This window comes from Rhamphochromis sp. 'chilingali' (assembly GCF_963969265.1).
Source record: "Rhamphochromis sp. 'chilingali' genome assembly, chromosome: 4".
Lineage (NCBI taxonomy): Eukaryota > Metazoa > Chordata > Actinopteri > Cichliformes > Cichlidae > Rhamphochromis > Rhamphochromis sp. 'chilingali'.
This window is the reverse complement of record NC_137948.1, coordinates 34,228,294-34,255,643: the sequence shown is the minus strand read 5'-3', so window position 1 is coordinate 34,255,643 and position 27,350 is coordinate 34,228,294. Positions and strand designations below refer to the sequence as shown.

Below are 27,350 nucleotides of genomic sequence, written 5' to 3'. Positions count from 1 at the left end.
TGAATAAATAAACAGATTTTATTTATTTCAGTTGAATTAAAGTATTGTTTTGTGTTATGAGGGCAAAGAATAATCTTTCAGGTATACCACACGCTCATGCATCAGTTATCTTTCGCACACAGCGTTCTGACCGTATTGTGTGATCGTGGCAGTGATGTGTAAATATTGGAGGTGCTTTGTAAAAAAGCACATGGACCTGCTGGTAATTTGAACCAATGCAAAGTCAAATTAAAGTCGCAGAGAAAACCTGATTTATTTCAGATTTCCACAACATTTGCGCTCAGCTACGAGAGAGGATAATACAGGATGTGATTAAGCCGAGCATAACCATTATAATATGATGTATATATAAAACATCTAAAACTGTTTCTAGAACTAGGGTTGTGGTTTCTATTGGTTAAGAGAGTTGCTAATACGTCGTGTCTGCAGGGTCCTCGAAATTCCAACAAAAAACAGAAGGAAAGAAAAAAAAAGAAACACGGGCGCGTGTGTGCGCGCGTGGGTATTGTAGGTGGAGGCTGTTCTTACAAACCCCCTCAGCTCTCAGAGCTCTGAGACAGTCTCCGCTGTTCACGGCTCCGAGTGAGTCTGTTCTCAGCTGAAGCGCAGACCGGTGAAACACAGTGAGCGGATAGTTGTAAGTATTTTTTTCCCTTCGTCATGTCTTTAGTCTCTGTTTAGAGTGTGCAGGACAGCCTTTTTAATCCACACTGCCGCTAACACAAGCCTGTGAAAATGAAGCGTTGTTAAGTTTGTCTTACTTAGTAACATAAACTTGATGGCTCGTCCAAACAAAAGCAGCCATTGCCGTCAGCTGGATACATTTTTATTTGCAGAATTCACCTGTGATAGCGGACAGCACACAGCCATAAACTCGTGCTTACATGTAAATACATCAGGTGAAGGTGGCTGGTGTCGTGTTTAGGTTCACTTCAGCAGTCTGTGCTTTGTGTGTTGCTCGTGTCTTTCTGTTTTGTCCTAGTTGTTGCTGTGTATTGGTGGGATTTATTTTAATCTCTAATACTCTTTATTAATGTGAGATATATTTCGCGCCGTGTCTCTGGAGGTGCAGCAAGCCAAAAACATTATCAGTCACGGTGCTCATCTGTCTGCTGCTGATACAGAACTCCTGGAATTACTGTAAAAATGAGGATTTTTGTGTATGTGGCTTTTAAAAACGATACAGGTGGAAGTGGAGGCCTTGATTTGCTCTAAAGGGTCACACATACAAAAAGGGGACTGGAATAGAAATTGAACTCAAACTAAAAACAAAAAATGCAGAATTAAGAGGAATAGGAGTCACGAGAGAAGAGATGAGGAGAAACCAAGTGAGATGAAGAAGGGTGACATGCAGTGTAGGAGATAGAAGAAGAGATGAGGGGAAAACAACAACAGGGTAGAGAGGAAATAAAAGAAAGAGGAAAGAAGAGGAAGGAATATGAAATCTGCTCCACTATCACTGATAAGGTTTAGAACACTGTTATTGAAGCCCTGCTGCTTGAATTAATGGACTGCTGTGAAACAGGTAAAAAAAATAATTAACCTCTACGTGACCCTTTGTTTTCTCTTTCTTTCACTGTCCGAGGAAACAGAGCTTTTAATTTAATTGGTCACCACTCTTTAGCTTTTAAAGCTTTTCATTCTCGTCTGTTCACCTGTGGTACGTTTTTTTTTTCTCTCATAAACTGCATGTGTCCTGCACGCTGTGTAGGAAGAGGATAAAAGTGTTGCTGATATTGGTTTTAGCAGAACTGTGGCAATAATAATAATAATGGATACTTTATTGATCCCCATGGGGAAATTACTTGTTTTTCTCTGCATTTGACCCATTCACTCAGTGAAGCAGTGGGCAGCCCACTAAGCAGGCGCCCGGGGAGCAGTGTGTAGGGACGGTACCTTGCTCAGGGGTACCTCAGGGTAGCCGTTAAGTGGATTCGAACCGCCGACCTTCCGATCATGGGGCGACCACTTTACCTACTGAGCTATCCCTGCCCCTAATGCATGTAAGCATTAATGCACCCCCCACAAATTCCTGTATACCTTCCCAAAAATCTACCCTCCACAAGCAGTGTGACACTGTGGGTGCTGCAGAGTCTCCTGTGTTTTTTAACTTCAGTCACTGCCTTAGGGCCAAATGACTCATGTGTGCACACGAACACCTCCCTGCGTGTTTATCTATCCATAGATAAGTCCTTCCATATGTGTCGTTCGGAAAAACTGAAATACAACCAAAACCATTCTGTGACCATGTTTGCATTTGCAGATCTTTGATCCACATGACATGCTTGTAAGATTATTGATCACACTCTGTGCAATCTGTGAGCACTTGTCAGCTTTGTAATAAAAAGTGTGGAGGCGGGCAGCGGTGTGGAGGTGACTGGATCCAGTCCAAATCTGTTAATTAAACCGCAACAGAGGAAGTAGATTCCCTGAGGGAGTAGGACTAATGGATAGCCAATTAGCTGATGGTGTATCTCTGCTCAATCTATGCTCTCCTGCTTCGAGTGAAATTGCTTTAAAAAAAAAAAAGAACATTACTGTGTATTACATGTAAGTGTACACACATCATAAACCCACTATTTTCCCCAAAGAAATATCACAAATGAATATTTATAGTCCAAATATTTGCCTTGCTGAAAGCATATGTGTTTTTGTGAAAATACAAGCTTAGGATCTTTGTACTTTGGGCTAAAGTAACTCACAAATGTTTACTGGTCTATCTTGCAAAGATGGGGCTATTTTTAGTAACTGTAGATATTGAATAGGCTAAATTTAGTAAACAAAAAGTACAATATTTCACACTGATAATATTATCACTATTTAAATGTTACCTAAAGTCAAACACTCTACATAAAATTTGGACCCAATCACAACAAGAGCACATACTCTTTTGTGGACTACTGCTTTGAAGCTTCAAGTTTGGCATTTTGGCTGTCACCATTGTTTTTCTTTGGAAGTAAACAATGGCCATATTTGGATGAGAGGCTGTAGTGCTAGCAGCTAGTTAGCAGCTAATGTGGTTTATCTTGATTAGCAACTTGCATACATAGACTGAAGCATATTCATACAGTATTACAATTTAAGTCACAGACCTTTTTGTGACAGAAGACATATAATTTGCCAGATAAACTCGTTAAAATGGTCCAAAAGAGCACAAACATGTTCAGTGATTTTTAACTAGCTGAGGCGTTACCTAGCATTTGCTAGCAGCTTTAGCGACCCTAACCCTGGAGACTGCTGCCAACCTAGAATGTACTGACTTTGGTAAGCTTTTTTTTAAATGTGTGTGTCATTAACATTATTGTTGTATTTTATTGGCATACAATGCAAATTCACAGATGCAGGAGTGTGTTTCAAGCTCCAGTCTCTAAATGTTTTGTCTACACGAAGTGTACATATACTTAGGTGTGTTCATGTCCAAGCTCAAAGCGTCGCAGCAAGGAATTCAAGTGATGATTTTGTGCAGCATCACCATCGTATGATGATCAGTTGTATCCACAATTATAACTAACATTATAAACCATATGAAATAAATGGACAGATGCACATAAATGTATATAGTTTATGCTGCAATTCCTTGGCACCTTCTTAATGACAGCGTGATAAGTAAGGCTTTGAAATCTATTTTGTGCAGTGAGTGATGGTTACTCTTCCCCATTTCCCATGACCCTTTATGAGATACCCTCTGCAGCCTGGTGGCCACACCACCAACAGTCTTTGCTTTTTCCTGTCCTATTTTTTATATGCTAGGAATAAGGGTGGCAAAAAAAAGAAAAGACCAGACTGACATTAAAAGAAACAATAGAAATGCCCTAAAATGCACTTAGTAAATGTAACAATAATGAGCGGCCCTTTGGGCAATCAGCAGGCATTCACTTCCCCAACGAAACAGTTGCCAGACAGGCGTCTGTGTTAATGGGTACCTTGTGGCCTCTAGATTGCATCAGGAGGTTGTTTGTTCCAAGCTGTGGATTGAACAATTACGAGGTATTACGCAGGTGTCAACAGAGTTTTCAGTGAGGAGGAAACATGTATTTACCACCAGTATCAACCATGTAATCATCACCAGGCCTCTTATAAAGAGAGTCACCATTAATGTTTGTATAAATGCTTTCTAATAATTCAACTATTGAATTTTATTCAAGGACATCTCTTTTCCATCTCTTATGCTCTCTTTTGTCTTTAAGAGAGGTTAATCACACCAGAAATATGAGAGGTTAAAGCCAAATTGATGGTTGTACAACACGTAATGGTGATAGGAAAAAACAAAAACATTAAAAAAAACCCCATGGAAACTGATGTTAAAAGTGTTTATTAAAGCATCGTGCACCAAACCGCTGTCAGCATGAATGTGGATTTTTGAAAGTTTTCAGCTTGTTCCTTTGAAAGACACAACAGCTGAAGCTCACAGCAGGTGCAAGCTATTTTCATTAGCAGAAACCATAACAATAGTATCCAGGGTTATTATGTGCCAAGCAATTGTCGCTTCACCAGCTAATCTCTCAGAACAATACTGCTAGTGTCGCTTTGCAGTTATGAGCAAGCATCATTATGGAAATAACTGAATTTGGGATTCAGTGATGTTGTGGATGAACAGCTGGAATGATCGATATGGGAGTAGAGAAGTGTGTTGTCCTGCAGTGTCAGCCGTGGCATCCAGTTATGAGTACACACACCTTCAGTGAATTCCATCGAGGGACAATAACTGCTGAGGTGGTGCATGACTCAGTATAATAGTCTTTCCTCTGGAAAAGGCTCTGAAAATCTCAAGATGACATCTTGGCTTCAGCTAATTCAAAGGCTAACTGTAAAGCCTATGCTGTAATGTCGTTAAAGTGTGTAGTGAACAAGTGGATAGAAAGGACTGCTGCTTAGACCACCGACAGTTTGAAAGCGTTGCATAATTTTGGTAGGTTATGAACTGCTGCTGTTGCCTCACATTATACTGTACAAATGGACTGATTCTTATATAGCTTTCGCTTTTCTACTCTCCCGGAGTACTCAAAGCGCTCTATACAACATGCCACAATCACCCAATCTCACAAGCACTGTCTCTAAACTGAGTGCTTTCTATCGACATTCACACACATTCATACTCCGATGGATGCATCGAGAGCAACCTGGGGTTAGTATCTTGCCCAAGGATACATGAGCCAGGGATCGAACCACCAACCAGGCCTCTCATTGTACTGCCTCAGCAAATAGGTACAATTTCACCAGTTCATTTGTAAACCCTTTGCTGTCTCACTTAAACAGAGTTTTTTTCTAGACTTTTTTCAGTTTTTTAAATATATTTACATTCAATTTATTAATTTAAAAAAAAAACTGCAAATCAAGGTTTTAAATTAAATTTTTTATTCTTTTTCATTGTGTCACTTTGTAAAATTAATATATATTATATTTTTTATTCAGTCTCATATGTGGCATATGGCATTCACTTATTATTAATAGTTAAATTACTGTAAATGACAACCAGTAAGTTACCATTAAAGTTTAATGATCAGGCAAAATACATATTTCAGTTACACGTGAGATTTTTTTCTATATTTATTTTTTTCAGCACAGCTTCAACGTCATTTAAGTTTTTTCCTGCTTGCACAGAATGATAAGGTTACGAAACCACAGAAGATTACCGTTTCACGCCCTCGATCCAGTCTTGAGTCTTTTCCAAATGTGTTTGATATTCAAATTTGTATGCTTGGCATTTGCTTTTCCCTGCTGCAGCCACAAAATGAGGTAAAAAGTGGGGAAAGTGAACCAGAACACTGAATTAGTAAGCCATATGACTGGATAACCTTGTTTGCCAGAATGATAGAGTAATCCTTGAGATGTGAAATAATAAAAAAGTAAGTACCTTCCTATTTTTAACAAACTTTCTAGCTTCTGTTTCTCCGGATGTCTGCATTAGGAGAGAACAGACTATGCAAAATTTGCCAAAGCAGCAGCTCAATCATATTTTGTGTTGAACCTATTATTTTAAGATTTGCTTTGAAAACTATACATATTCCATTCTATGCCACAAATGGCACATAAATATAGATATGTATAGCAAACAAGTGAACATTTAGAATTGTAATCATCACTTCAGCTAGCATCAGACTTTAAATAACAACCAGTTAACATAAATTTACCCTGAGATCTCTAAGACTATATTATCTTCACTCTGCAGATGCACAGAGGGCAGGTTTTGTGTACACACATGCACAAATGCATTTGTCACACACCTGGCCTCTCACACACAATACTCTTTGTATTTGAATGTAAATGCAAGGACTCTTCAATCAGCAGTCATTCAGACTCTCACTTATCTCGTCAATTTGCTCCATGCAGGGACCTTTAAGCCTTGTCTTGACCTTATGTTACCATAGCAACACCTCCTGGGAGGGTTTTCACAGAGCTGCTCGTGCAATGGCAGACAAGAGAAGTGATGCACTTCAGGAAGAAAAATTGTCAGTCTGCTCTTATTGTGTTTATCAGAGATTAGGGTGGGAGGCAATAGCAAAGGCAAAATGAGGAGAGTGTAGGGGAGTGTGTGTGTGATTAGGTTAGCCTTGCTGACTGTTCACATCTCAGTGGGACATTCAGTGACTATCTAATGTATGGTGTGAGTAAAAAACAAAACAAAAGATACCTGCAACCACTCCAGTTTGTGTTATGGAACCATTAAACTTCTTATTTCCCCTTTTATATATTAATTAACAGATATTCTCGTTATGACAGTGATGTGAAGCCTGTGATATGTTAGAAAATCATTTGTCTTCACTAACCATGGATGTGAATTGCATTACTATAGTTTTTATATGTTCAATTCCATTTTATTATTATAGTGCCAATTCACAGCCACAGTTGCCTCAAGGCGCTTTCTATCACAAGATAAAGATCCTACAATATCATAGAGAAAAACCCAGCAATTCACTGTGAGCAACCACATGGCAACAGAGGGGAGGAAGAACTCATTTTAATAAGAGGCAACATGTGGCAGAACCAGGCTCAGGAAGGGGCAGCCTTGTGCTGTGACTGGCTGCTGAATGAGAGGAAAGAGAAGGAGGAAAAGGGAGCATAGAGAGACAAGGACAGAACTTAAAGGTAATTGTGGATTTTTTTAAGCTTAATAAATGATGCACATACTAGCCACAAGGTTGGATTACAAAGAGAATGCACTCCAAATAGTCACAATGTGTAACCACAGAAAGGTTTTGGTTTCCTACTATTTGTTCATTATCTATCCAAAACTGTTTTTTTAATAAATGTTGGAACCATAAAAACCAGAACGATAATTTTTTTTATATTTTTTATTTAAGGAGACAGGATTTAAGAGTGAACACTGGCTCTTGTGCCTCAGCTGATTTTTAATATTTTGCTGAATCACTTTTACTGCATTACAACATTCTTTTCTTTTGTGTACTCCTGATACGCTTTATTGAAAAGGACTTATTGAGACTTTATACGTCACTCAAGTTCGCTGACTGGAAAAAAAAAAATCAATGACTGAGGCCAGAGAAATAATTGGTGCCTCGATTTAATCTGTTGAACCATTTTAGCTCCGTGTCTTTGTACAGTGTGACACCTGAACGTTGTACAACTCCATATTCACAATCACAGCACTGTTTGTGATACGAAGCCTGTCAAAGGTTAGTCAAGAAGACTGTCTCACGTTTATACCACCCATTCATGTTCCCTCTCACACAGCACCTAGTTTATAAAGGCGACTGACTGATGATGTTCCTCTCTGTGTTTATCATAGTTTCTGTCTCTTATCCAATTTTTTGCACTGTGGTCATTTAAAAAATGTCTAAGCCTCTGCTGCTCTCTGTGGTCATTTCCTTGTCAGATTGATGGAAAACTCTTCCACCCCATTCATCCTCACTTTTAATCAGGACCTCTGTCCTCAGGTCCATCCATTAATCTCACCATTTGTCATGCTCCACATCACATCCATCCAGATCTCCAGCATCATCCTTCACCCCTGCGCTGCTATCACCACCGTCTAGACTCCCTCCAGGGGATTTTTCCAGTACAGCTCAATATATCACTACTCCCTTATATGATGATGTCACAATAGGATCTCTTCACTAAAGACTCCTTACACAATGTGCACACATTATAAAAAAAATCCATCTTAGCCTTCTTTCATTTGAATAATTTCTGATTTAAACATGAGGTTTTAAAAGCCTAAATAACCCCAAGTATAAGTGTAATTCGATATTAGGTACAAGTTAATATTTCTATATTTATCGACTTCTTGTCTTTACCCTGTTGCTTCATAAAAGCAGTAGCAGCATTAAGCAGTTGAGATCCACGGCATATACCATCCTCTGGCATTCACATTTAGTAATTGAGGTCATGACCTATGGATGGCTCTTAGGTTTGGTCTAAAAACTGTACATAAGGATTGACATTCACCATGATTTGATCACGTGTTTGACCAGTGAACACTGTGGTCTTATTCTCCACTGGTGGTACTGGTGCCCTTTAGGTTGTAATGAATGAAATGTAATTAAAGCAAAGCAAAAAAAATCTCCAAACACTGAAAGAGAATTCAGTCATGCTTCAAAGTGTGTACATTTCCTGTGTGCTGCCAATATTTGTACTTATTTTAATCTAAAGTAACTGTCTCTGGGGGATTCTTTAGTGGTGTATATAATTCACCTTACCTTCCCCGCTCTTCCGCTCATCTTCACATCTGCATTAATGTACTTTACTCAGTTGAGGTCGCAGAAGATATGCCTCTGCTATTTTTCCCCCATAGGTCAGTGCATTTTGTTCCACCAATTATTAACCATCGCTGTGAGGGATGAGGGTGTGCCTGTGTGTGGAACAGTGGTGATTAAGAAGCTGGGATGGCTTCATAAACAAGTCTCGTACTAATAAAACTAAATACCTTATGTCTGTGTTCTGGTGCTCGCTTGCTTTGTTGTGACGGAAGGAAGGTTGTTATGTTTATTAATAGCTTAGTATTCATCAAGCCACTGGGCAGATATGGCCAAACTTTTGAAACTTTTAGGTGTTGTCCAACATCAGCAGCAGTCAACGTTATGTGTACATAGAAAAGTGTGTCTTTGTCAATACATGTTGTTGCCTGTTCATTCTCTCTTACTGCTGTGTATGCCATTGTTTTCTATGTTTTATCTTTCTTTGCTACATATCTTTTAGAGACACAGTTTTATATTTTATTAAACTGGCTCACTCATTCTCTTGCCAATAGTAAGATGAAAAATGTAATAGTGCTTGCACGTCTATTTTTGACAGAAGCCTGTTAAAACATTTAAATACCCCTAAAGCTCACATTAGCTAGTTATATAGTATTGTTGTCTAGATGCAAAAAAATGTCACTTGTGAGTTTTACAGAGAAGACATAAACACTAAACATGCAGCAAAAGTCTCCTGCCCACTTGAAACCAAGAACAATACAGCACTTGAGTGCCGGCTGTCTCCAGGCAACCTCAAGGTAACAAGACTTCCCAAGTTGCTGTCTATCCAATAAAAATTCAAAGTCCATACTAGCAAAGAACAATCTAAGACGTGATGGGAAATCTGTTACCTTTACACAGTCAGCCTAGATGTTTCCTCTAAAACTCTAAAACACAATTATAATGCAGTTTAGTTGAAGTTTCATGGACCTGGATTAACGTTACATTAACGATAATCCAGGTGCTAAATAACACCGAGCACCTTTCTTACTCCTAAGGGTTTTACATAAATTCTATACTTTGACAAAAACTATTATTATGTACTATATTTATATTTTAAAGTTAAGCAACAAGTTTGCTGCAGTGTGTATAATTGCATGCAAACTGTGTGCTGTGTCTATTCCACCATGTAAAGCAGGGTTCCCCAATCCCAGTCCACGGGGGCCGGTGTCCCTGCAGGTTTTAGATCTCACCCTGGGTCAACACACCTGAATCACATGATTAGTTCATTACCAGGCCTCTGGAGAACTTCAGGACATGTTAAGAAGGTAATTTATCCATTTAAATCAGCTGTGATGGATCAAGGACACATCTAAAACCTGCAGGGACACCGGCCCTCGTGGACTGGGATTGGGGACCCCTGATGTAAAGGATGCTACAAAGGATGAAGCATTTTCTCCAACAACAGATCTGCTCGAACAGAAACTGAAAACAGAACTCAGAAAAGGTCCCAGAAGAAACTTTATAGCTTTACAGACACATTTCAGTGGACGAACAACCAACACGGCTGATTTGTTGGAAGAGTTGATTAACTGGACATCTCCAAAATGTTAGAATACACCTTTAATGCATTAATTGCTTTATATTTCATGTCCACATGAAGTGTGCTAAATTAATTAACTTTGCTTTCTGTAGGGCTGCTGATCTTCTACTGATGTGAGCTTACCAACAACTGTTGCCTGATAGTCGTTAACGCCTCGATGGAGCTCATCCAGTTTGCTTTGCTGCCTCAGGAAGTCCCTACAGCTACCTGGAGCAACACCTCTGCCCCCTCCTACTCTCATTTCCTGCTCCTTTCTACTCCCTCCGAACCGCTTCACAGCTTCAACCAAGATGACACTTCGTTTCTCCTTAACAGCTCCTGTCAAAATTGCACCAAAAGTAAACCAGGATCCCTCCCTGGCTTGGCTGGAATCTTCATCCCACTCATTTATGGCATCGTTTGTGTCGTTGGCTTGGTGGGAAACACTCTGGTCATCCATGTTGTTGTCAACTACACAAAACACGAGTCAGTCACAAACATCTACATCCTCAATCTAGCCATTGCAGATGAGCTTTTCATGCTGGGCCTACCCTTCTTGGCGGTACAGAACGCTTTGCTCTCGTGGCCTTTCGGCTCTCTGATGTGCCGAGTGGTTATGACAGTGGATGCCATCAACCAGTTTACCAGCATCTTTTGTCTAACTGTGATGTCAGTGGACCGATACCTGGCTGTGGTGCATCCCATCCGCTCTTCTTGGTGGCGGCGCCCCCACGTGGCTAAGGCTATCAGTGGCACCGTTTGGGCGGGGTCCTTTGTGGTGGTGCTGCCGGTAGTGGTGTTCGCGGATGTGCTGAAGGATGATGGGAACTGCAGCATCGTGTGGCCTGAACCAGCAGAAGTGTGGAAGACATCGTTTATTGTCTACACGTGCACTGTTGGATTCTTCTGCCCCCTGCTGGTCATCTGTTTGTGCTACCTGCTGATCGTCATCAAGGTATGACTTTTAGAGTAACACTGAAATAATTTGAGTTTTTAAGATAGACCTCCTGACCCAGTATGAACCATCCAGATCCCTCAGGTCATCTGGATCCGGTCTTTTATCAGTTCCCAGAGTCAGAACCAGACACGGAGAAGCTGCATTCAGCTTTTATGCTCCTTATATCTGGAACAAACTCCCAGAAAGCCTCAGATCAGCTGAAACACTCAGTTTATTTAAATCCAGGTTGAAGACTCACCTGTTCTCAGCTGCATTTGAATAAAGCACCAAATCCACACTTTAAGCTTAAATTTCAAAACTTACATTTAACTACTGATTTTATCTACTGTTCTGATTTTATCTGTTTTGATTTTATATACTGTTGTTTGTTTGTTTGTTTGTTTGTTAATTAGTTAGTTAGTTTATTTGCTTGTTTTATTCAATTTTAAATCATGCTTTTTATTTGTTTTTGTTTCTAATGTCTCTGTAAAGCACTTTGAATCACCTTGTTGTTGAATTGTGCTATACAAATAAACTTGCCTTGCCTTGCCTAGAGGAGGAAGTTGGAGACATTTTTGAAAAAGTGTAGTCTATTCAATACTCTTTTCTAAAAATATTACATAGTCTGACTCAGATGAGCAATAGTGAAGTAGGAGCCTTTTATTGTTGATTAAAACACCGCAGCATTAGTGTCGTGGTCACCTTAAATCAAACTAGAGTCCACAAGTAAACCGATTTCAGCTGCAAACTGTTTTAAGAGTATTGTGGCTGCAGTCAACTAATGTTGATGTACTTGATTGACATTTTATGATTGACATTTAACTGTTCATCCACTGTCTAAAAAAAGCCATTTCCTTTAAGGCCACTCTTACACCCTCAGGAAAGGGCTAGGGGATGAGGGGATTAACAATGATAAGCTCAGGGGACAGATAACGAGTCAACTATACTGTTATATCACTCCAACAAAGGATGTCAACAGACTAGAATCTGCTGAAAAGACAAGAAATGGGTAATCAAAGAAAAACTTCACTCTCACATAGGGCACTGGCTGCTCACTACTAGCTCAAACACAGCGCTAAACTCATCGTCAAATACGTCAAAGCACATCACTACACAAGCCTCTGCAGGCTGGGAAACAAACACCTAAGGTCACCACAGTACTGACACTGGCGTACACCGAGGAGCTCTTCACAAGCTTGTATCCAGCTATACACTGGCTCCTCAGGAGAAATGGGTGGCAGCTGAACCTGTGGGAGCCTGCTAGGGTTATAACAGCCACCCTCACTTTAAGCCAGCTTTCTTCTGTTCATTATAAACAGGTTGAAAAAGCAGGCGGTGGCTGTGTTCACAGCCAGAGCTGTGAGCATGAGATGACCATATTAACGATGTCCCCACTCTTACATATTACACAGATAAACAAGCAGTAAACACTGTCCTAAACCTCACTGTGCACAGCGATTACTTGCACATGCATTGGCCACAAGGTTTACAAATTTGGGCCATGTTTAACATGAGTATCTAATTTTAACAGTATACACCAATGAGGCTTAATATTATGATCACTGATAGGTGAAGTGAATAACACTGATTATTTCTTTATCGGGGCACCTGTTAGTGGGTGGGATGTATTACGGAGCAACTGAACATTTTGTAGTCAAAGTTTATGAGTTAGAAGCAGAAAAATCGGCGAGCACAGGGATTTGAGTGAGTCTGTGTTACGTTCCCCTGGGGGGGGTCTAGGCGGTGAGGGGGAAGTAACAAAAGTGACCGGGTCAGAAAAAGGAGTCAAGGAGGCGAAACAGTTTAAATAAAACAGTTTTATTGAAGTAAGTCAACTAAAAGAGACGGACAAGCCGTTATCACCATAAAACACCAACAAAACACAAACAAAACTCAGGCGTTGGTCAAATAAAGCAAAAAGTCAAAAGGAAAGCACAGCTCACTAGCTGGACACCACACTACACAGCTCACTAGCTGGACAACACACTACACAGCTCACTAGCTGGACAACACAGCTCACTAGCTGGACAACACAGCTCACTAGCTGGAAACTACCGCAAACACTCAGCTCACTAGCTGTACACACACAAAATGGCACTCTGGCCCAGAGCTCACCCTGCTCTGGGCTTAAATACCCTTAATTGCTGATGGGAGTCAGCTGTACAGGAGGGAAAGGTGGCACCTCAGGCAGAAGAGGTGGTGGGACACGCCCACACAGGCACCTTCAGGAGGAGGCCCTGCTAGGGCCTGCTTAATAATATTAATATTGTGATGGCTGGATCATCTCCAAAACTGCAGCTCTTGTGGGGGGTTCCCGGCTTGCAGTAGTATCTATCAAAAGTGGTCCAAGGAAGGCGCAGTGGTGAACCAGCAACAGGGTCATGTGCAGCGCATGAGGCAGCATAGCTGCAGACCAGTCAAGGTGCCCGTGCTGACCTCTGTCCATTCATGAAAGCACCGAAAATGGGCACATGAGCATCAGAACTGAACCATGGAGCAACAGAAATACATGGCCTCTAAAGCTGTGCCGTCTTTCAGCAAAGCAAACATGTTTCAGGACTGGTTTGAGGAGTACAACAACATGTTTAAGGTTGAGAAGCTCCGAGGCCCCACCTCGCAACTTCCAGAACTTAAAGGATCTGTTGCTAGAATCTTGTTGCAGATACAGCACACCTTCAGGGCTCCAGTGGAGTCCATGCTTCAGGGCTGTTTTGGTATCAAAAGGGGGACATGGGGCCTGTGGTCATAATGTTATCCCCGATCGGTATCTGCATGAGTGTGTGTGTACACTGTTACTGTAACTTGTTTATATGTAAACAAGGTTATAACTTTTCATCTTCCACTTTCACAGTTGCTAATCTTTTTGCAGTCATGATTAACATTGCTCATGTTGACTCATTGTGAATCATGTTGCTGCATCTGTGGGAAACATAAATGAACTTTGGGAACATAATGGCTCCTTCCACACTAAAACTCTGTCTCGGTTATTTTTGTTTAAAAAAAAGAACCTCACTCCTCTCCACAGTGACGTCCCCCTAAACTTACATTACTCAGAAAATCTGCCAACATGTGCGTAGATGCTGAAGTCCAACGTAAATGGACTACACTCTGTTAATATCACTAATGGCACAGGAGGATGAGTGTACTTAAGTAGTATTTGCACAGACCTAATGGAAAAGCAGAGTGTGCCATGGTTAGCAGGTGTTTCTACATTTTGGGAGAAAAACAGCAATCAGACAGCGTGAATGTTGTTCTTCCAGCAATCTGAACTCTTAACTCTATAAATATGTTTAAACAACAAACAGAATCATGTATATGGGGCGATCGTGTCTCAAGAGTTGGGAGTTCGCCATAAGGTTTCCGGTTTGAGCCCCGGCTTGGACAGTCTCAGTCGTTGTGTCTTTGGGCAAGACACTTCACCCATTGCCTACTGGTCAGAGGGCCTGGTGGCGCCAGTGTCCGGCAGCCTCGCCTCTGTCAGTGCACCCCAGGGTGGCTGTGGCTTGCCATCAACAGTGTGTGTGAATGGGTGGATGACTGAATGTGTAAAGCGCTTTGGGGTCCTTAGGGACTAGTAAAGCACTATACAAATACAGGCCATTTACCATTTATCCTCTCTAACCACCAGCAGGATCTCAGATAGTGTTGTCTGTTTGTCATAGTTGTGTACTGTTTGACAGTTTACGTTATTTCAGTGACTTTTCTATTTCAGGAAATCCATCCATCCATTCCTCCATCCATCCATCCATCCATCTTTTTAACTACTGGGTCATTAAGGAGGCTGAAGCCTATCCCAGCTGTCATTAGGCAAAGGGCGGGGTAGACCTCGGACAGGCCAGAAAACAGGATTAATCTGGTACACTAGTCTCTTTCTTTCTGTAAAAAAAACATCTGTGTCTGCAAACATTTGTGTTATCAGTTTCATTTGAGCCTGCATACATTTTGGACAGACTTTCTCATTAACCTGTTTTTAAATTGAGGGTATTTGCTTTCCTCTCCTTTAAAGGTAAGAAGTGTTGGAAAACGGGCACAGGCCACATCCTCCAGACGCAAGAAGTCAGAGCGTAAAATCACCCGGATGGTAGTTGTTGTTGTGGCGGTGTTCATCTTCTGCTGGCTGCCGTTCTATGTTCTCAACATTCTCAACCTCCTTGTGGTCCTGCCTGGAGACTTCAGGGGCCTCTACTTCTTTGTTGTTGTTCTTTCATATGCCAACAGCTGCGCCAACCCCATACTCTACGGATTTCTGTCTGACAACTTCAAGAGGGGCTTCAGGAAGGCGCTGTGCCGCACGTCGCGCAGAGTGAACAGCAACGACAGAACCGGCATCGAGGCCCAGAGGCCCACGGAGGAGTGGGGCGGCATTGTTCTCCGACAGCAAATAAGTGAGGGAATCACTCACGTGCATGGGAAAGAAAGTAGTAGAAATGAAGAAGAGGAGGAAATAGGTGGGATAGAAGGTGCTATACAGATGAGAGAAATCTGTAAGACATCACAGAATGGGAATCAGAACGGAGTGAAAGAGGACTCAAGGACACAGGTCACACAGAGGGGTACACGTGACCAGGGTGCAAGCTTTGATCCTGCTGAGGGAGTGTCCTCTTTGGCCAGTAAGAGAAGTAGGTCACCTGAAGAATTCCTGGACCAAAACTCTGTGCTTGATATCAGCTACCTGTAACAGAAATTTGCCCATTTTCAGTGGATTTGGGTACCTGCTGTATTACAGCGTCTTTGAAGTTGGTTTTAATGCCAGTTTATGGTAACAGTCTGGCATCATTAATGCAAGTGTTTTGCCACAAAATAAAAGGGTAACAACTTAATCTAACCATGAGAAACTATAGCGGCAGGCACAATGAAACCTGAAGGGCACAACAAACACACAAAGATGCCTGAATGACCACTGTTTGTAAGTATCGCTGTTATTTTGAACCAGACTGTTACTTCTGAAACTTCTTGTGCTGAAATGGCTAATGCACTAAATGAATCATGCCCCAGTGGGAAACCACATGACTAATGACCCACTGTGGAATGAAAAAATGTCAGCTGTTTACTTTTATTGCGTTGGCTTTTGAGAGCAGCCCACAAAGATAATTAGCACTGTTTTCAGAAAACACGCGTCTCAGTCAGGCTTGTGTGCATCATTTTCACCTGAATTAGTGTACATGTGTGGAGATCAACCAATTACTTTTCTTTTTTAAGGTTAACTAAAACCATGCTTTAGGTCGCAGCTTAAGAACAAGTGTAATAATAAATGTACTTGCTAGTGACCTAAATAGACTGTTGTTAAAAATCTCTACATTAATTGTGATTTTTATTCAACTTTGAATGTTTAATGAGTTTAATAAGTCGAAGTGCAATTTTTGTTAATTTTGTAAAGCTATATATTTAGAGTGCTCAAAAATAAAGGAACACTTTGAAAGCACATCAGATCTCAGCTGATAAGGACTGGGTAACGTGTTAGAGATAAAGAATACCATATCAATTGATGGAAATTATCAGCCTACAGAGGACTGAATTCAAAGGCTCTGCCAAGCATAGGACCAATCAAGAGTATTAATTCTGTCAGGAAACTGCCTGCATACTCTCACTGCAAGAGGAACCCAGGTCCTACTGCAGCAGCGTGGGGGCTGACAGTGGGTCCAAGGATTTCATCCTGATACCTAAAGGCAGTCAGGGTGCTGTTGCTTAGTCTGTAGAGGTCTGTGCATCCCTCCATGGTTATGTCTCCCCACACCCACTGTGCCATCATGAAGGAGCTGGACTGCATCTCTGTTAGGTCCTGGTATCACCTCATGCTACCAGTAGTGACACTGACACTTTCCAGGTGCAAAACCAGTGAAAAACAGTCCGCAAAGACAAGATTCCTGTTTTTGTGCCTGCCTCATTGTTACCCCTCTAGTGCACCTGTTGTTAATTTTATTAACACCAAAGCAGCTGAAACTGATGAACAACCCCCTCTGTTGCTTAACTAACCAGATCAATAGCCCACAAGTTTAAAACCTTATTTTGTACTTTGATTAAAGTGTTCCTTTAACTTTAGCATAATGAGCAGCATAGTTTTCAGCATTACACAGTGTTAGTCAGTGTAAAGAAACTGAGTCACATTGAAAAATTAAGACGTTTTGTCATTTATTGTGATCTTGGTGTTTTACGTCTTGTTTAAGTCTTTTTTCCACTATCAAAACTTTGTATTATCAGTGATGTTTTTAATGCTATGGTGAAGTATTAAAGCCAAGTAGTGACAGTAGGCTGAATAAATGTTTACTGTAACCAACTAGAATGTTTAAAAAAAGAAAGAAAGAAAAGGTATTGTATGAAAAAAAAAGTCATGTAACCTACTTCACAACATATGGACATGTATATAGTATGTGCCTAACATATGTATGTAGCATGTATGTAAGTGTCACGCCGTCATAACGTGCTCACCAAAAAAATGCTTAAAACCAATGAAAAACCGTTGGCTTTATTTCACAATGCAAAATTAATTAAAGACATAACAGATGTAACAGATGTCTGTTCACATTAAACATTTCAGGGTTCACCGAGACAAAGTTAAATTCTGCACCAGTTTAACTTTGAAAAAGGACAAAACATTGCTGCCCTCTAGAGGTCCACATACTAGAGGGAAGGCAGTTATTTACAAGCCTCAGCTCATTGCTAGGAGAAAGAAGCATTGCAAATATTTCAGAACATGTTTTTAATCCCAACATTTAATGCAGTTTGTAATAATAATTACAAATCTGGACAGGTTTTTTTTGTAACGGGGGTGTGTTTGAAAAGAATGAACTTTTGTATTATATAATTTTTTTTACATCCATCAATTATCCCAAAATTCTTCCACTAATCTAACTGTCCACCTTTACTCAGGAACAATGTCTCCAATCCACTTAAGGTAAGGCGGGTTACCCTGGTCAATAGGCAGGCTGATGACCTCAGCCACCTCATAGGGATGGTTAGAGCTGTGGAGGACAATCCATTATGAGTCAAATAAACAGAGAAAAGCCAGTACTTAAAACTGCGACTGCATGAATCATGACAAAATGGAGCAAATGATGAACGCAATGTTCTAGTGCAATCTGTTTTATGTGTTGAATATTAAAACAAACTTACCGGACATATTCAGCAAGAGCGGGTACCTTGGAACTTCTTGTTTTGATCATCTAGATTTGGAAAGACACTGTGTCAAACAGGACTTCAGACATACTACCTTTCCATTTAATCAACTTCATGAAGGAGAAAGCTCATGCTGAACAGTTTAAAATATAGTTTGCCATGTTCTAAGAGACCATGACCTAATATGTCACAGTAAGCAGACAAATAATGGGATCTATCCTGAAACTTGCCTTTATATTAAATACTGAAATGTTGCCCACAGCTGAGAATGGTTATCAGTGCTGTTCCCTCTAACAGTGACTACAGAAAGTAGGACTGAGTCTATCTACTAACAGCTCATATTGACAGTCATTTAGTCACAACCTAAGCTTAAAAACTATAGCTCTTCTATAGAATAATCTTATTTCCAGGTTCAATTTTCTGTCCTCAAGTTACTCTAGAAGTGTCTCGCACTACTTTTTTGAACCATTGCCCTCCTTCACGTCCCATTCTGCAGCAGGTTTACTTCAAGGACCTCTGTTTATTTAGTAGCTTTCATTCTCCCCCCGATTGTGATACATTTCCCATCCCTGTTTGCTGTGAAGTATTCCCGGAGCATGATGCTACCACCACCATGCTACATCGCAGGGATGATACCGTAGCCAATAATCAGTGCTTTGTGTTCACCGGTAACAGAATTTGGACTTAAATGCAAAAAATATTAGAGTTTGTCTTTTTTGGTTTTGCTCTTACAAATCATTTGGTTGAAGTTTAGATAATAGCATTTACTTATATTGTTTTCCATTGAACTACTCAACCAAAAAAAACAACAACAACTAACTGTTGGAGCTCAGTTGAGCCACCTTTCAAAAGGTTTCACAATTCTCTCCTGAGGTCTTCTGAAACTCTGTTGGAGGGACAGAGTCTTGATCGCCCCTGTAACCAAGTACCAACATGATTTTGTGACTGATTTCACTCTTGGAAGAGTCTCTGTGGTTTTTAACGTCTTCCATCTCACAATTACTGATGCTGCTTGCTGTGGGGAGCACTCAAGACTTTAGAAATCGGACAACAACTAGGAGTATCACATCAAAGGGTCTAAATACTTCTGTAAATTAGGAATTTTTTCTTTTAAATATTTCACTAATAAATTACACTATATCAATAATAGGATCTGAAATAATAACAGTCTTGCATTACATTTTGCCCCCAAGACATACAAATGGATTTTAGCTGCATCTAAGCAATATATAACAGTACCCAGAAAGCACTCACCAGAAGCACCTCATTGTCCTCCTCAATCTTCCCCTGCCATTCATATCTGAAGGAACAGTACACAATTATTTTTGGTTATTAAGTACTAGCTTCAGAGTCAGGAAGACTTCTGCTAGTTAGAACAGTATAAATATAGTCTATAATTTACAAAAAACAACACTGGCAAAGAAAGCTCAGTGCAACATGATACTAAAGAATAGCTAATGTGAAACATACATAGATTTGATCGCTGGGACAATGTTGACACAAGCTGCTAGCTTCTTTTCCACAATACCCCTGTGAGAAAGAATAAAAGAATGAAATGAGCACAGATGAAAAACATCTCATGGTCCTTGTATCCAGCTAATGAAGACAGAGAGTTTTTACTTGAACGTGCACATTTGTGCAAGGATCCATCCTGCCTTGTATCAATGGTTCAGACTAGTGGTGGTCTAATAGTGTGGGGGATATACTCTGGAGCACTTAGCTTCAAAAAGAAATGGTTTAAACATCACAGCCTGCCTGAATATTGCAGCTGACCATTTCAGACCCTTCATGACACCTGATGGCAACAAACTGCATCACAAACCTCAAATCATCTCAAGATGGTTTTACTGAACAGGTGACGGTGAGTTCAATGTACACAAGAGGCCTCCACATTCACAAGCTATCGATCCAGTAGAACACCTTTGGAAAGTGGTGGACCAGGAAATTTGCACGAATGTTCTGCAGCAACCATCTCGTCAACACAGGCCAAAATCTCTGAAGAATGTTTCCAGCAGCTTGTTCAATTATTGCCAAAAAAACAGGTCCAACCGAGTAGTTGTAAGGTGTACCTAACAAAGTGTCTAGTGTGCATATATTATAAACAGAACTGTTATTGTGCCATTTGAATCACCTGGCTAAATCTCTAGCAACTGTGTCATTAGGACAGGTGACAAAGGCAGCAGAGTGTGTGCCTGATGTGTACGTCTCAGATGCCATGGAGAAGGCCCTCAGTCCCACGGTCCTCAGCAGCTGGAACATAAACAGGCTCAGGAGCACTGTCTGAGGAGAGAAATGAATAAACGTTAGAGCAAAGCATGTTTTCTTTTTTCATTTTACCTAACTTGATGAGCCAAGTGTTAGAGGAAATCGCACACTTACCAAAAGCAAAGCTTTTAAGGATCCACCCTGTAGTGTCTCTGCTGTGGGCAAACCAATGCGCATTGCCTGAGCAGGTGAGACACACGAAGCTTAGGCTTTCCCCCCCTTTGTTGTAATGTGTCTAAACAGAGTTACATAAGGGTTAGTACTTGAAGCAGCTTGTCACACCATGCAAACACCATGAAAGTCTCTGTTAACTTCCCCACTTTTGCATTCAACACGCTCCACTCAACAAAGCAGACCATAATTTAAGAGAACGGGCTGTAGAAATGCTGCAGCCGGTTCTCCAAACGTATATATTTGTTTAAAATATTACACAGTGACACTGCACGCTTGTGATGCTTAGGGTTTGAACTTGCAGGTGAGTTGTGTTTAGCATTGCACTGCTAGTAACCACAGTTAGCTGTTAGCTGCTGGGCGTCGGCAGAAGCTCGTGAGTGTGTGAAAGAGCAACACGGCACGGCAGACTCACTAAAACGCTCTGATAAGTTGTTCAGCTGGATTGCAAAGTGTTGCTATAATGTAAATTCCTTGCAACTTACCTTCTAACCGCAGTCTGTCACTGCCCAACCCCTACAGGAAACCTCCTGTAAACCTTCCTGTCCCTACCTTTCAAAATAAAAGCCCCTGACATGCATGTTGCGTGACAGCGGACTAGACGGAATTGGAATTCAAATTCACATTTCTGCATTTATTAATTTTTTTTTTCTGAATTTCGGGAAAATAAATAAATAATAATTTCTAATTAGTTACTTTTCTATAATTTCTACTATCTTATAAGTTTAATTTCATCATTTACACACACATTGGTTTTATCTAACACTCACACACAAGCATTTACCCCAGTGAATGCACTGGAAGAAACCTTCTCATAGGTAGGCCACGTGCTCAGCCAAATGAGCCACAACAGCCCCTACGTCTGACAGAAAACACACTTAACAACAACTAAAACAAATCTTGTAGCTTATAATATTCCCCATATATATTAAATATATTGTATTTAATAGTTGTACCTGACCTTGAATATGTTGCGCGTCACTGCAACTCCCCCTGGCTTCTGCTCCGCGGCTGCTGAGTGAGCCCTCATCTGGGACTCTCCTCAGCTCTTTCTGGGACAGTGGCGCAGCTGCCCCTCTGTTGGTCTTCCTTGGTCTCTTGTGTTCTGGGGGCCTCTGGATGTCTGGAGTTTTGATCTCCTCCACACCTGCTTCACGCCCTGGAGGACGGGGCTGTGGCCCCCCCACACCCTCTAGCAGATCATTACATGAAGGAACCTTTTAAAAACAAAAAACAAGCGCGTCCATGCTCACAGGTGTACACACGGGTGATCACACCCACAAACTACACCCTTTTTGGCTCCTACCTCAAAGCACACTGTGTTCTGTTGATCTTATGTGCTGCACAATAATGTTTAATATTTAGTATTTACTGTCATATTCCCATATATCATTGTGATGTTGTTTATTCTATTACTCTTGTTCTCTTCTGCTTGCTTTCTTTTTTCTTTCTCAGCAGGTGATCCAGGTGATTGATAGATGCATTTTTTTTCTTTTCTTTTTTCTTTTTTCTGCCCGTTCTGTTGGTTTTTGTCTTTTGCCCTTCTCCCCCGTCCCTCTTCTCAGCTGTTTCTCTTTCCCTCTTTCTTTCTCCCCTTCTTTCCCCCAGTCAAGTCTGTCCCGTATTCAGTAAGTGAAAATAAAATGAACAATAAAAGGTGAATCAAATGGACCATTACGGCAAGGCTGGGATGGTCAGTTTGGTAAAGTAAATCCGTTGGGCATCTTTCTTTGCCTTTAGACAACAATTCTGATGGCAAAAGAGCCAAACGGGACAGGCCAATTAATGCTGAACATCTGCAATCTGCAATTGATTGTTTCATTTAAAATCCACTGTGGTGATGTGTAGATTCAACACTGCAAAAATTGTGTATTTGTCAAAAATCCTCATAGAGCTAAATTTACACTAAGCTCATTTTATAGTTCCATGGTTTTGCATTGTTTGCTTAAGTGCATATCATGCTAAAACGCTAAAGTACAGGAAGTGCCCCGCAACAAAAGTCAGTCAATCAGGAAACTGCAAAAGGCAATCACATATGGACTTTTTATTTTAAAAAATACCTGGACTTAAACTTCAATAACTTAACTTTGGGATTTGGCAAACAAACAAACAAACAAAAAAAAAACCTGCCAGATTATCTGAAATTGGCAAAAAGCATGTTTAAGTCAATGACATTTCTATTTTTTAATCACACATAAAGCATATGTCATTTTTATGTGCAGTTTTTTCATTACCTTTAATTTAGATGTAATTTTTTGGGAAGGTGTAGTTTATTTTACTTTGCTGTAAAATTTCCAATTTTTCATGATTTGTGTCTTTTTTTAAAACATCAGACGGAAACATGAAATTCTAAGCAGCTGCTCATGTATATAACATACACACACACAAATATTCCGAAATCTAGACTTGTGTGAAACGATCAGACATGCAATGGCAGCAGGCAGCCATATGATGGCAGCTTTTATTCAGCAGACAGCGGTATTGTTTATGATCAGCTCTGGTAGTTATAACACACACACACACGCACAATAAATCAAGCCCTGTCAACAGGGTGCCAGCAATGTCTGCGATTGTGCACACAAATTGTGTTTGCTCCATGTGTGTGTTATTTGTGCTTGTGCGTTGTTTCTGTGCGGATGACAGAAGGGCCAGTCTCTTTGATAATATTCACCACCTACTTCACACTTCGCCTGCCTTCACCCCCATTCTTGATTAAAGAAGAAGACAAGCCTGTCGCACGTGTCCACTGAATATCCACACACGCAGGCTCTTACCCATGCACACGCACTTGACATGCACACTTGGGGGGAAGCGGGGGAGACAGATTGAGCTGTAGCTGATGTGAGAGCTCCACCAGGAATGCTTGGACTCGCATAAAGACGAAGCAAGAGGCATTAGAGGAGCTTGTCAAGCTCTTGCAGGAGCAATGAGGAGCGATGGAAGGAGGAGGGATATGTTGGTGGTAGTGGGAAGGGGAGGGGTGGGTGGGGGCTGGTTCCCATAGAAACTGTGCAGTCAGCACATCTGTACGTGTTGTGTGCTGTCCTCTCTCATTGGCATCCCGCGGCCTCTCGCCAACACAGCTGGACATGACAGCGCGCGCTCGCATGTAGAAGACACGCAAACACACGCAAACACACACATGCAGTCATGTACGACTGCTTGCCCTGACCTGATTGCCATAGCGACAGAGACCTCAGCCTGTGTGAGATGTTATCTTGGTAGCCCATGTGAAACAGTTCATATTTGTTTGAGTGTGAAACAGAGAGGGAGTGTGAGAAAGATAGACACCAGACACACAAGTTGCTACAGGCATGGTGGGGTGGGGGGTGGTGTGGGAGCATGTCTTGCTCCCTCTGTTTCTTCACCAGCTTTTATCCTTCTTTTCTCTCCCTTTGCTCCCATCTCCCTCTGTCTCTCTCCCTCTGTCTCTCTCTCCCCGGAAGCATGAGGAGAATCAATATGTTTTCAATTTGCAGCAGAGCCTTTGTCCTCTGCATTCTAATCAGCCTCCGCTGGCCCTTTAACTTCCAGAGAGAGACAGAGGAAGAAGCAGAGAGAGGAAGAAGAAGAAGAAGCGGGTAAACGTGGACTTCAGCTAAAGATTTCTATATGCAGCTACGAAAAATCTGCGAAACATGTCTTTGCAGTTTCATTGCAGACCACACGAGGTGGACAAATCCAGGCTGTCTAAGGTGTGATTTCTCACTCTTGTCTTTCATCTCCCCTTAAACCTCTACAAATCCACTCAGCATTGTGGAATAATGAGGAACAATGTAACATTTACAACTTTATTCAGCATCGACCCAAAGTTGGTCAGTCGGTCAGTTAAACTGATATCAGTCATGTTGCTCAACCTTCATCACTGGCTGTCTTTGCATCTTTCTACTTAATGCAACTGCTGACATACCGGTAAGAATATCAATCCATCCATTTTCTTCAGCTGTTCCAATTAAGGGTCTCGTTTGCACCCATTGTGCATCGAAATAAAGAGGAAATCTATCAACAAAGGCCAAAACTCAAACCTCCATCCTTATAGCCATCCATCTTCTTATCCAGTTCAGGGTGGCTGGAACCTACAGCTGCCATAGGGTGAGAGGTGGGTACACCCTGGACAGGTCGCTAGTCTGTTGCAGGACTAACGCACAAAGACCTTCAACCATCTATGACCAATTTAGAATCAACAGTTAACCTAACCCCACTAATTGCATATCTTTGGACTGTGGGAGGAAGTCAGAGTACTCAGAGAGAGAACCCAGGAGACACAGGGAGAACATGCAAACTCCATACAGAAGGGCCAGATGGTGGAGTCAAACCCCAGGATCTTCTTCCTATGGGGTGACACAAAAATATGGCAATAATAAACTGTGTATTTTGATTTACACCATGTCTCGTCCATCATTTGTAATGGTTTGCATTCAGGCGCTCGCTACAGAAACAACACCACACATCTGAGATGTATTTGTCCCCACTGTATTTATTCCCGTCTTGTGTTGCATGTTTGCACTTGCTGTAAAGACAAAGCCGGCCAAAAACTGCGAATCATGGAAATGTAGTGTTTCCTAAACACTTCACAGTTGCACGTTGCTAATGATTGCCAGATACATATACCTCCATTAATAAGGAATTTTTAGCCTTGTGATTCTTTGATGTTTGTACTCGGTGCACATCTTAGTACTTTTGCTTAAGCCGTGTCTTAGATATTTTTCTAGCAAAGCTGCTGATTATTTGTGCTGATAAATCAGCGGGGACAGCTTTGTACCCAGCCAAGCTTTGGATGCGCTCCAGCTGCTAGTCACCTAACATTGTTCATGCAGAAAATGAATCGAAAATGAATTTCATGGAACCGAGGGAGCCCAAAATAACCCGCTATGCAACTTTAAAGGACGGGCTGTTTTCTTTCTTTCTTTTTAAATGCTCGCATTCCTGCACAATAACTGTGATTAAAGCGAAGGATGAACAGGTGACAGCGGATGAGGCACCGTAATCTCCGTGTAGGCTCGTGTTCTTGGACGAGCTAGCGTGCTGTTTTGTCAGTATCATCCACACTCTCGAGGACTCGCCAACACGCCACCACACCGCAAAAACAAACACACTCCAACAGGAAATCAGAAGTAAGAGTGGAAAATTAAGAAAGAGAAAGAGGGGCCAAAATGCTCTCTTTCTGTTCTCCTCTGCACCGTTAATGATGACTTCTGCAGAGAGAGAGCCACCCTGGGACCTTCCTCCTTCACCCAGGAGATGAGAGGAGAGAGAAGTTTCACCTCACTAACAGCAGGGTCTGCCGAGACAATACCTCAGAGGACTGAAGATCCACAGCAATTAGCCCGTCTCTCCCTTTTTTCCCTTCATCACGCCCATCCCTGCACTTATCTGATTATTCAAAAAGCACCCGTGGCTTAAGGATGGATGGCATACATGTTCTCCGGTGATTAGCTTTTTGACCCACAGCCCCGACTGCGGATGCGAGGCTTTTTATAGGTTATGAGTCACCCATCATCTGTAAAAATGTTGATTGCATAATTCAGCACTCCAGTTAAATTGCTAATTCATGCATGAAGATTTCAGGCACAAATAAACATGCGTGCAGTTTGTACACTGAGGGGAGAAAAAAAGTGTCTTCTCACGATTCCTTTATTTTTACTTCTGAGGACTGAGATCCCAGTTCATGAGAGCAAACCTGTGTTTGTATTTAACACCAACTCTCATATCCCTGCAGTTAGAAAACACTGATGAGATTAAAATATTAAATTCAGGCAAACTTTGGGGATCTGCAGCAGATTCCACACAGTTTTCGACCCATTTTAATTCAGCGTGCAGGACTTCCTGTGATCTTAATGATGGTTTAATGTGTGAATGTCTGAAAATGAAACAGAGTATGGTTTATTTAAATGATTGGACTCTGGATGTTTCCCCTGTAAATGATAACAATGATAATAATGTTATGCCCTTTTTACTCCCCAAAACACGAAGAAGAGGTCAAAAAGAAGAACAGATGGACAAACAGATGTGGATAAGAAACTTTCCTCTGCCTTTCTTTTTTCTTTGTCGCTGCTGCATGAAGCTCCTTACATCGGCTCTGTGGAGAAGTTCACCCAGGTTTTGTGTCATTTTATTTCCTTTCTCCTCTCTTCTTCGCTCTCTTCCTCCCTCCACATTGCTAATTCACCAGCCCACCGCCTCCCTCTGTCTGCCTGTGACTTTGCTCGTGGCGCTGGAACAGAGCAGAGGAGGAACTTTCAAAGTAGGCCAGGTTGCAGCAGGTAACGCAGAGTCATTCATGCAAACTGGAAGCTTGTGATGAGAACGAGAGGAACAGGACACCCTGGATCAGCCTTGGGCAACGAGAGGCAGAAGGGAAAGAGGTGAAGGGCAGGGGGAAAGAAAAGCAGGAGATGGGATAGTGGAAATCTTTGGGGACGTGGCCAAAAAGAAATGTATAAAATGTGTGTTAAAAAGGAGAAAAAAGTGCAATGAGAGATGGAAAGAGAGGAAAGAAGGTGGCTGCATTAGTCTCAATTTGGTGTTTACAAATAAGGCACATGGATGCACATTTTTGAAAAATACTTGTGCAGAAATGAGTTTATTTCATAAAAATTTTGGGAGGTTTTATGAGAAAATGTGAAAAATGGATTTCAATATTTTAAATACA

The 27,350-nt window shown here is 41.2% G+C and overlaps 2 protein-coding genes across 3 annotated transcripts; one reads left to right on the top strand and one right to left on the bottom strand.

The window, feature by feature from the left end:
* Positions 1-544: 544 nt before the first annotated feature.
* On the top strand, positions 545-17,459 carry LOC308395884 (somatostatin receptor 3). The gene is made up of 3 exons (XM_080880922.1): positions 545-637; positions 10,326-11,167; positions 15,156-17,459. Exons 2-3 carry the CDS (start codon positions 10,391-10,393, stop codon positions 15,825-15,827), a joined length of 1,449 nt encoding a protein of 482 aa, XP_080737048.1. The 5' UTR covers positions 545-637; positions 10,326-10,390; the 3' UTR covers positions 15,828-17,459.
* A 132-nt stretch (positions 17,460-17,591) lies between these two features.
* Positions 17,592-21,246, bottom strand: LOC308395885 (protein CutA homolog). Of its 2 annotated transcripts, none has more exons than XM_080880923.1 (7): positions 21,184-21,246; positions 20,642-20,762; positions 20,394-20,542; positions 19,733-19,792; positions 19,517-19,562; positions 18,260-18,309; positions 17,592-18,108 (listed from the first exon to the last, which is right to left on the bottom strand). In XM_080880923.1, exons 2-7 carry the CDS (start codon positions 20,702-20,704, stop codon positions 18,009-18,011), a joined length of 468 nt encoding a protein of 155 aa, XP_080737049.1. In that variant the 5' UTR covers positions 20,705-20,762; positions 21,184-21,246; the 3' UTR covers positions 17,592-18,008. The 2 variants fall into 2 exon arrangements, with proteins under 2 accessions (XP_080737049.1, XP_080737050.1); XM_080880924.1 differs by having other exon boundaries at positions 20,642-20,707; positions 21,184-21,241.
* Positions 21,247-27,350: the final 6,104 nt, after the last annotated feature.

Coding starts and splice junctions, on each gene's coding strand:
- LOC308395884 (XM_080880922.1), top strand. CDS start 10,391: ATGGAGCTCATCCAGTTTGCTTTGCTGCCTCAGGAAGTCCCTACAGCT. Junction 11,168..15,155: donor ACCTGCTGATCGTCATCAAG/GTATGACTTTTA, acceptor TCTCCTTTAAAG/GTAAGAAGTGTTGGAAAACG.
- LOC308395885 (XM_080880923.1), bottom strand. CDS start 20,704: ATGCGCATTGGTTTGCCCACAGCAGAGACACTACAGGGTGGATCCTTA. Junction 20,543..20,641: donor CCTTAAAAGCTTTGCTTTTG/GTAAGTGTGCGA, acceptor TTCTCTCCTCAG/ACAGTGCTCCTGAGCCTGTT. Junction 19,793..20,393: donor GTTGCTAGAGATTTAGCCAG/GTGATTCAAATG, acceptor TCTTTCTCACAG/GGGTATTGTGGAAAAGAAGC.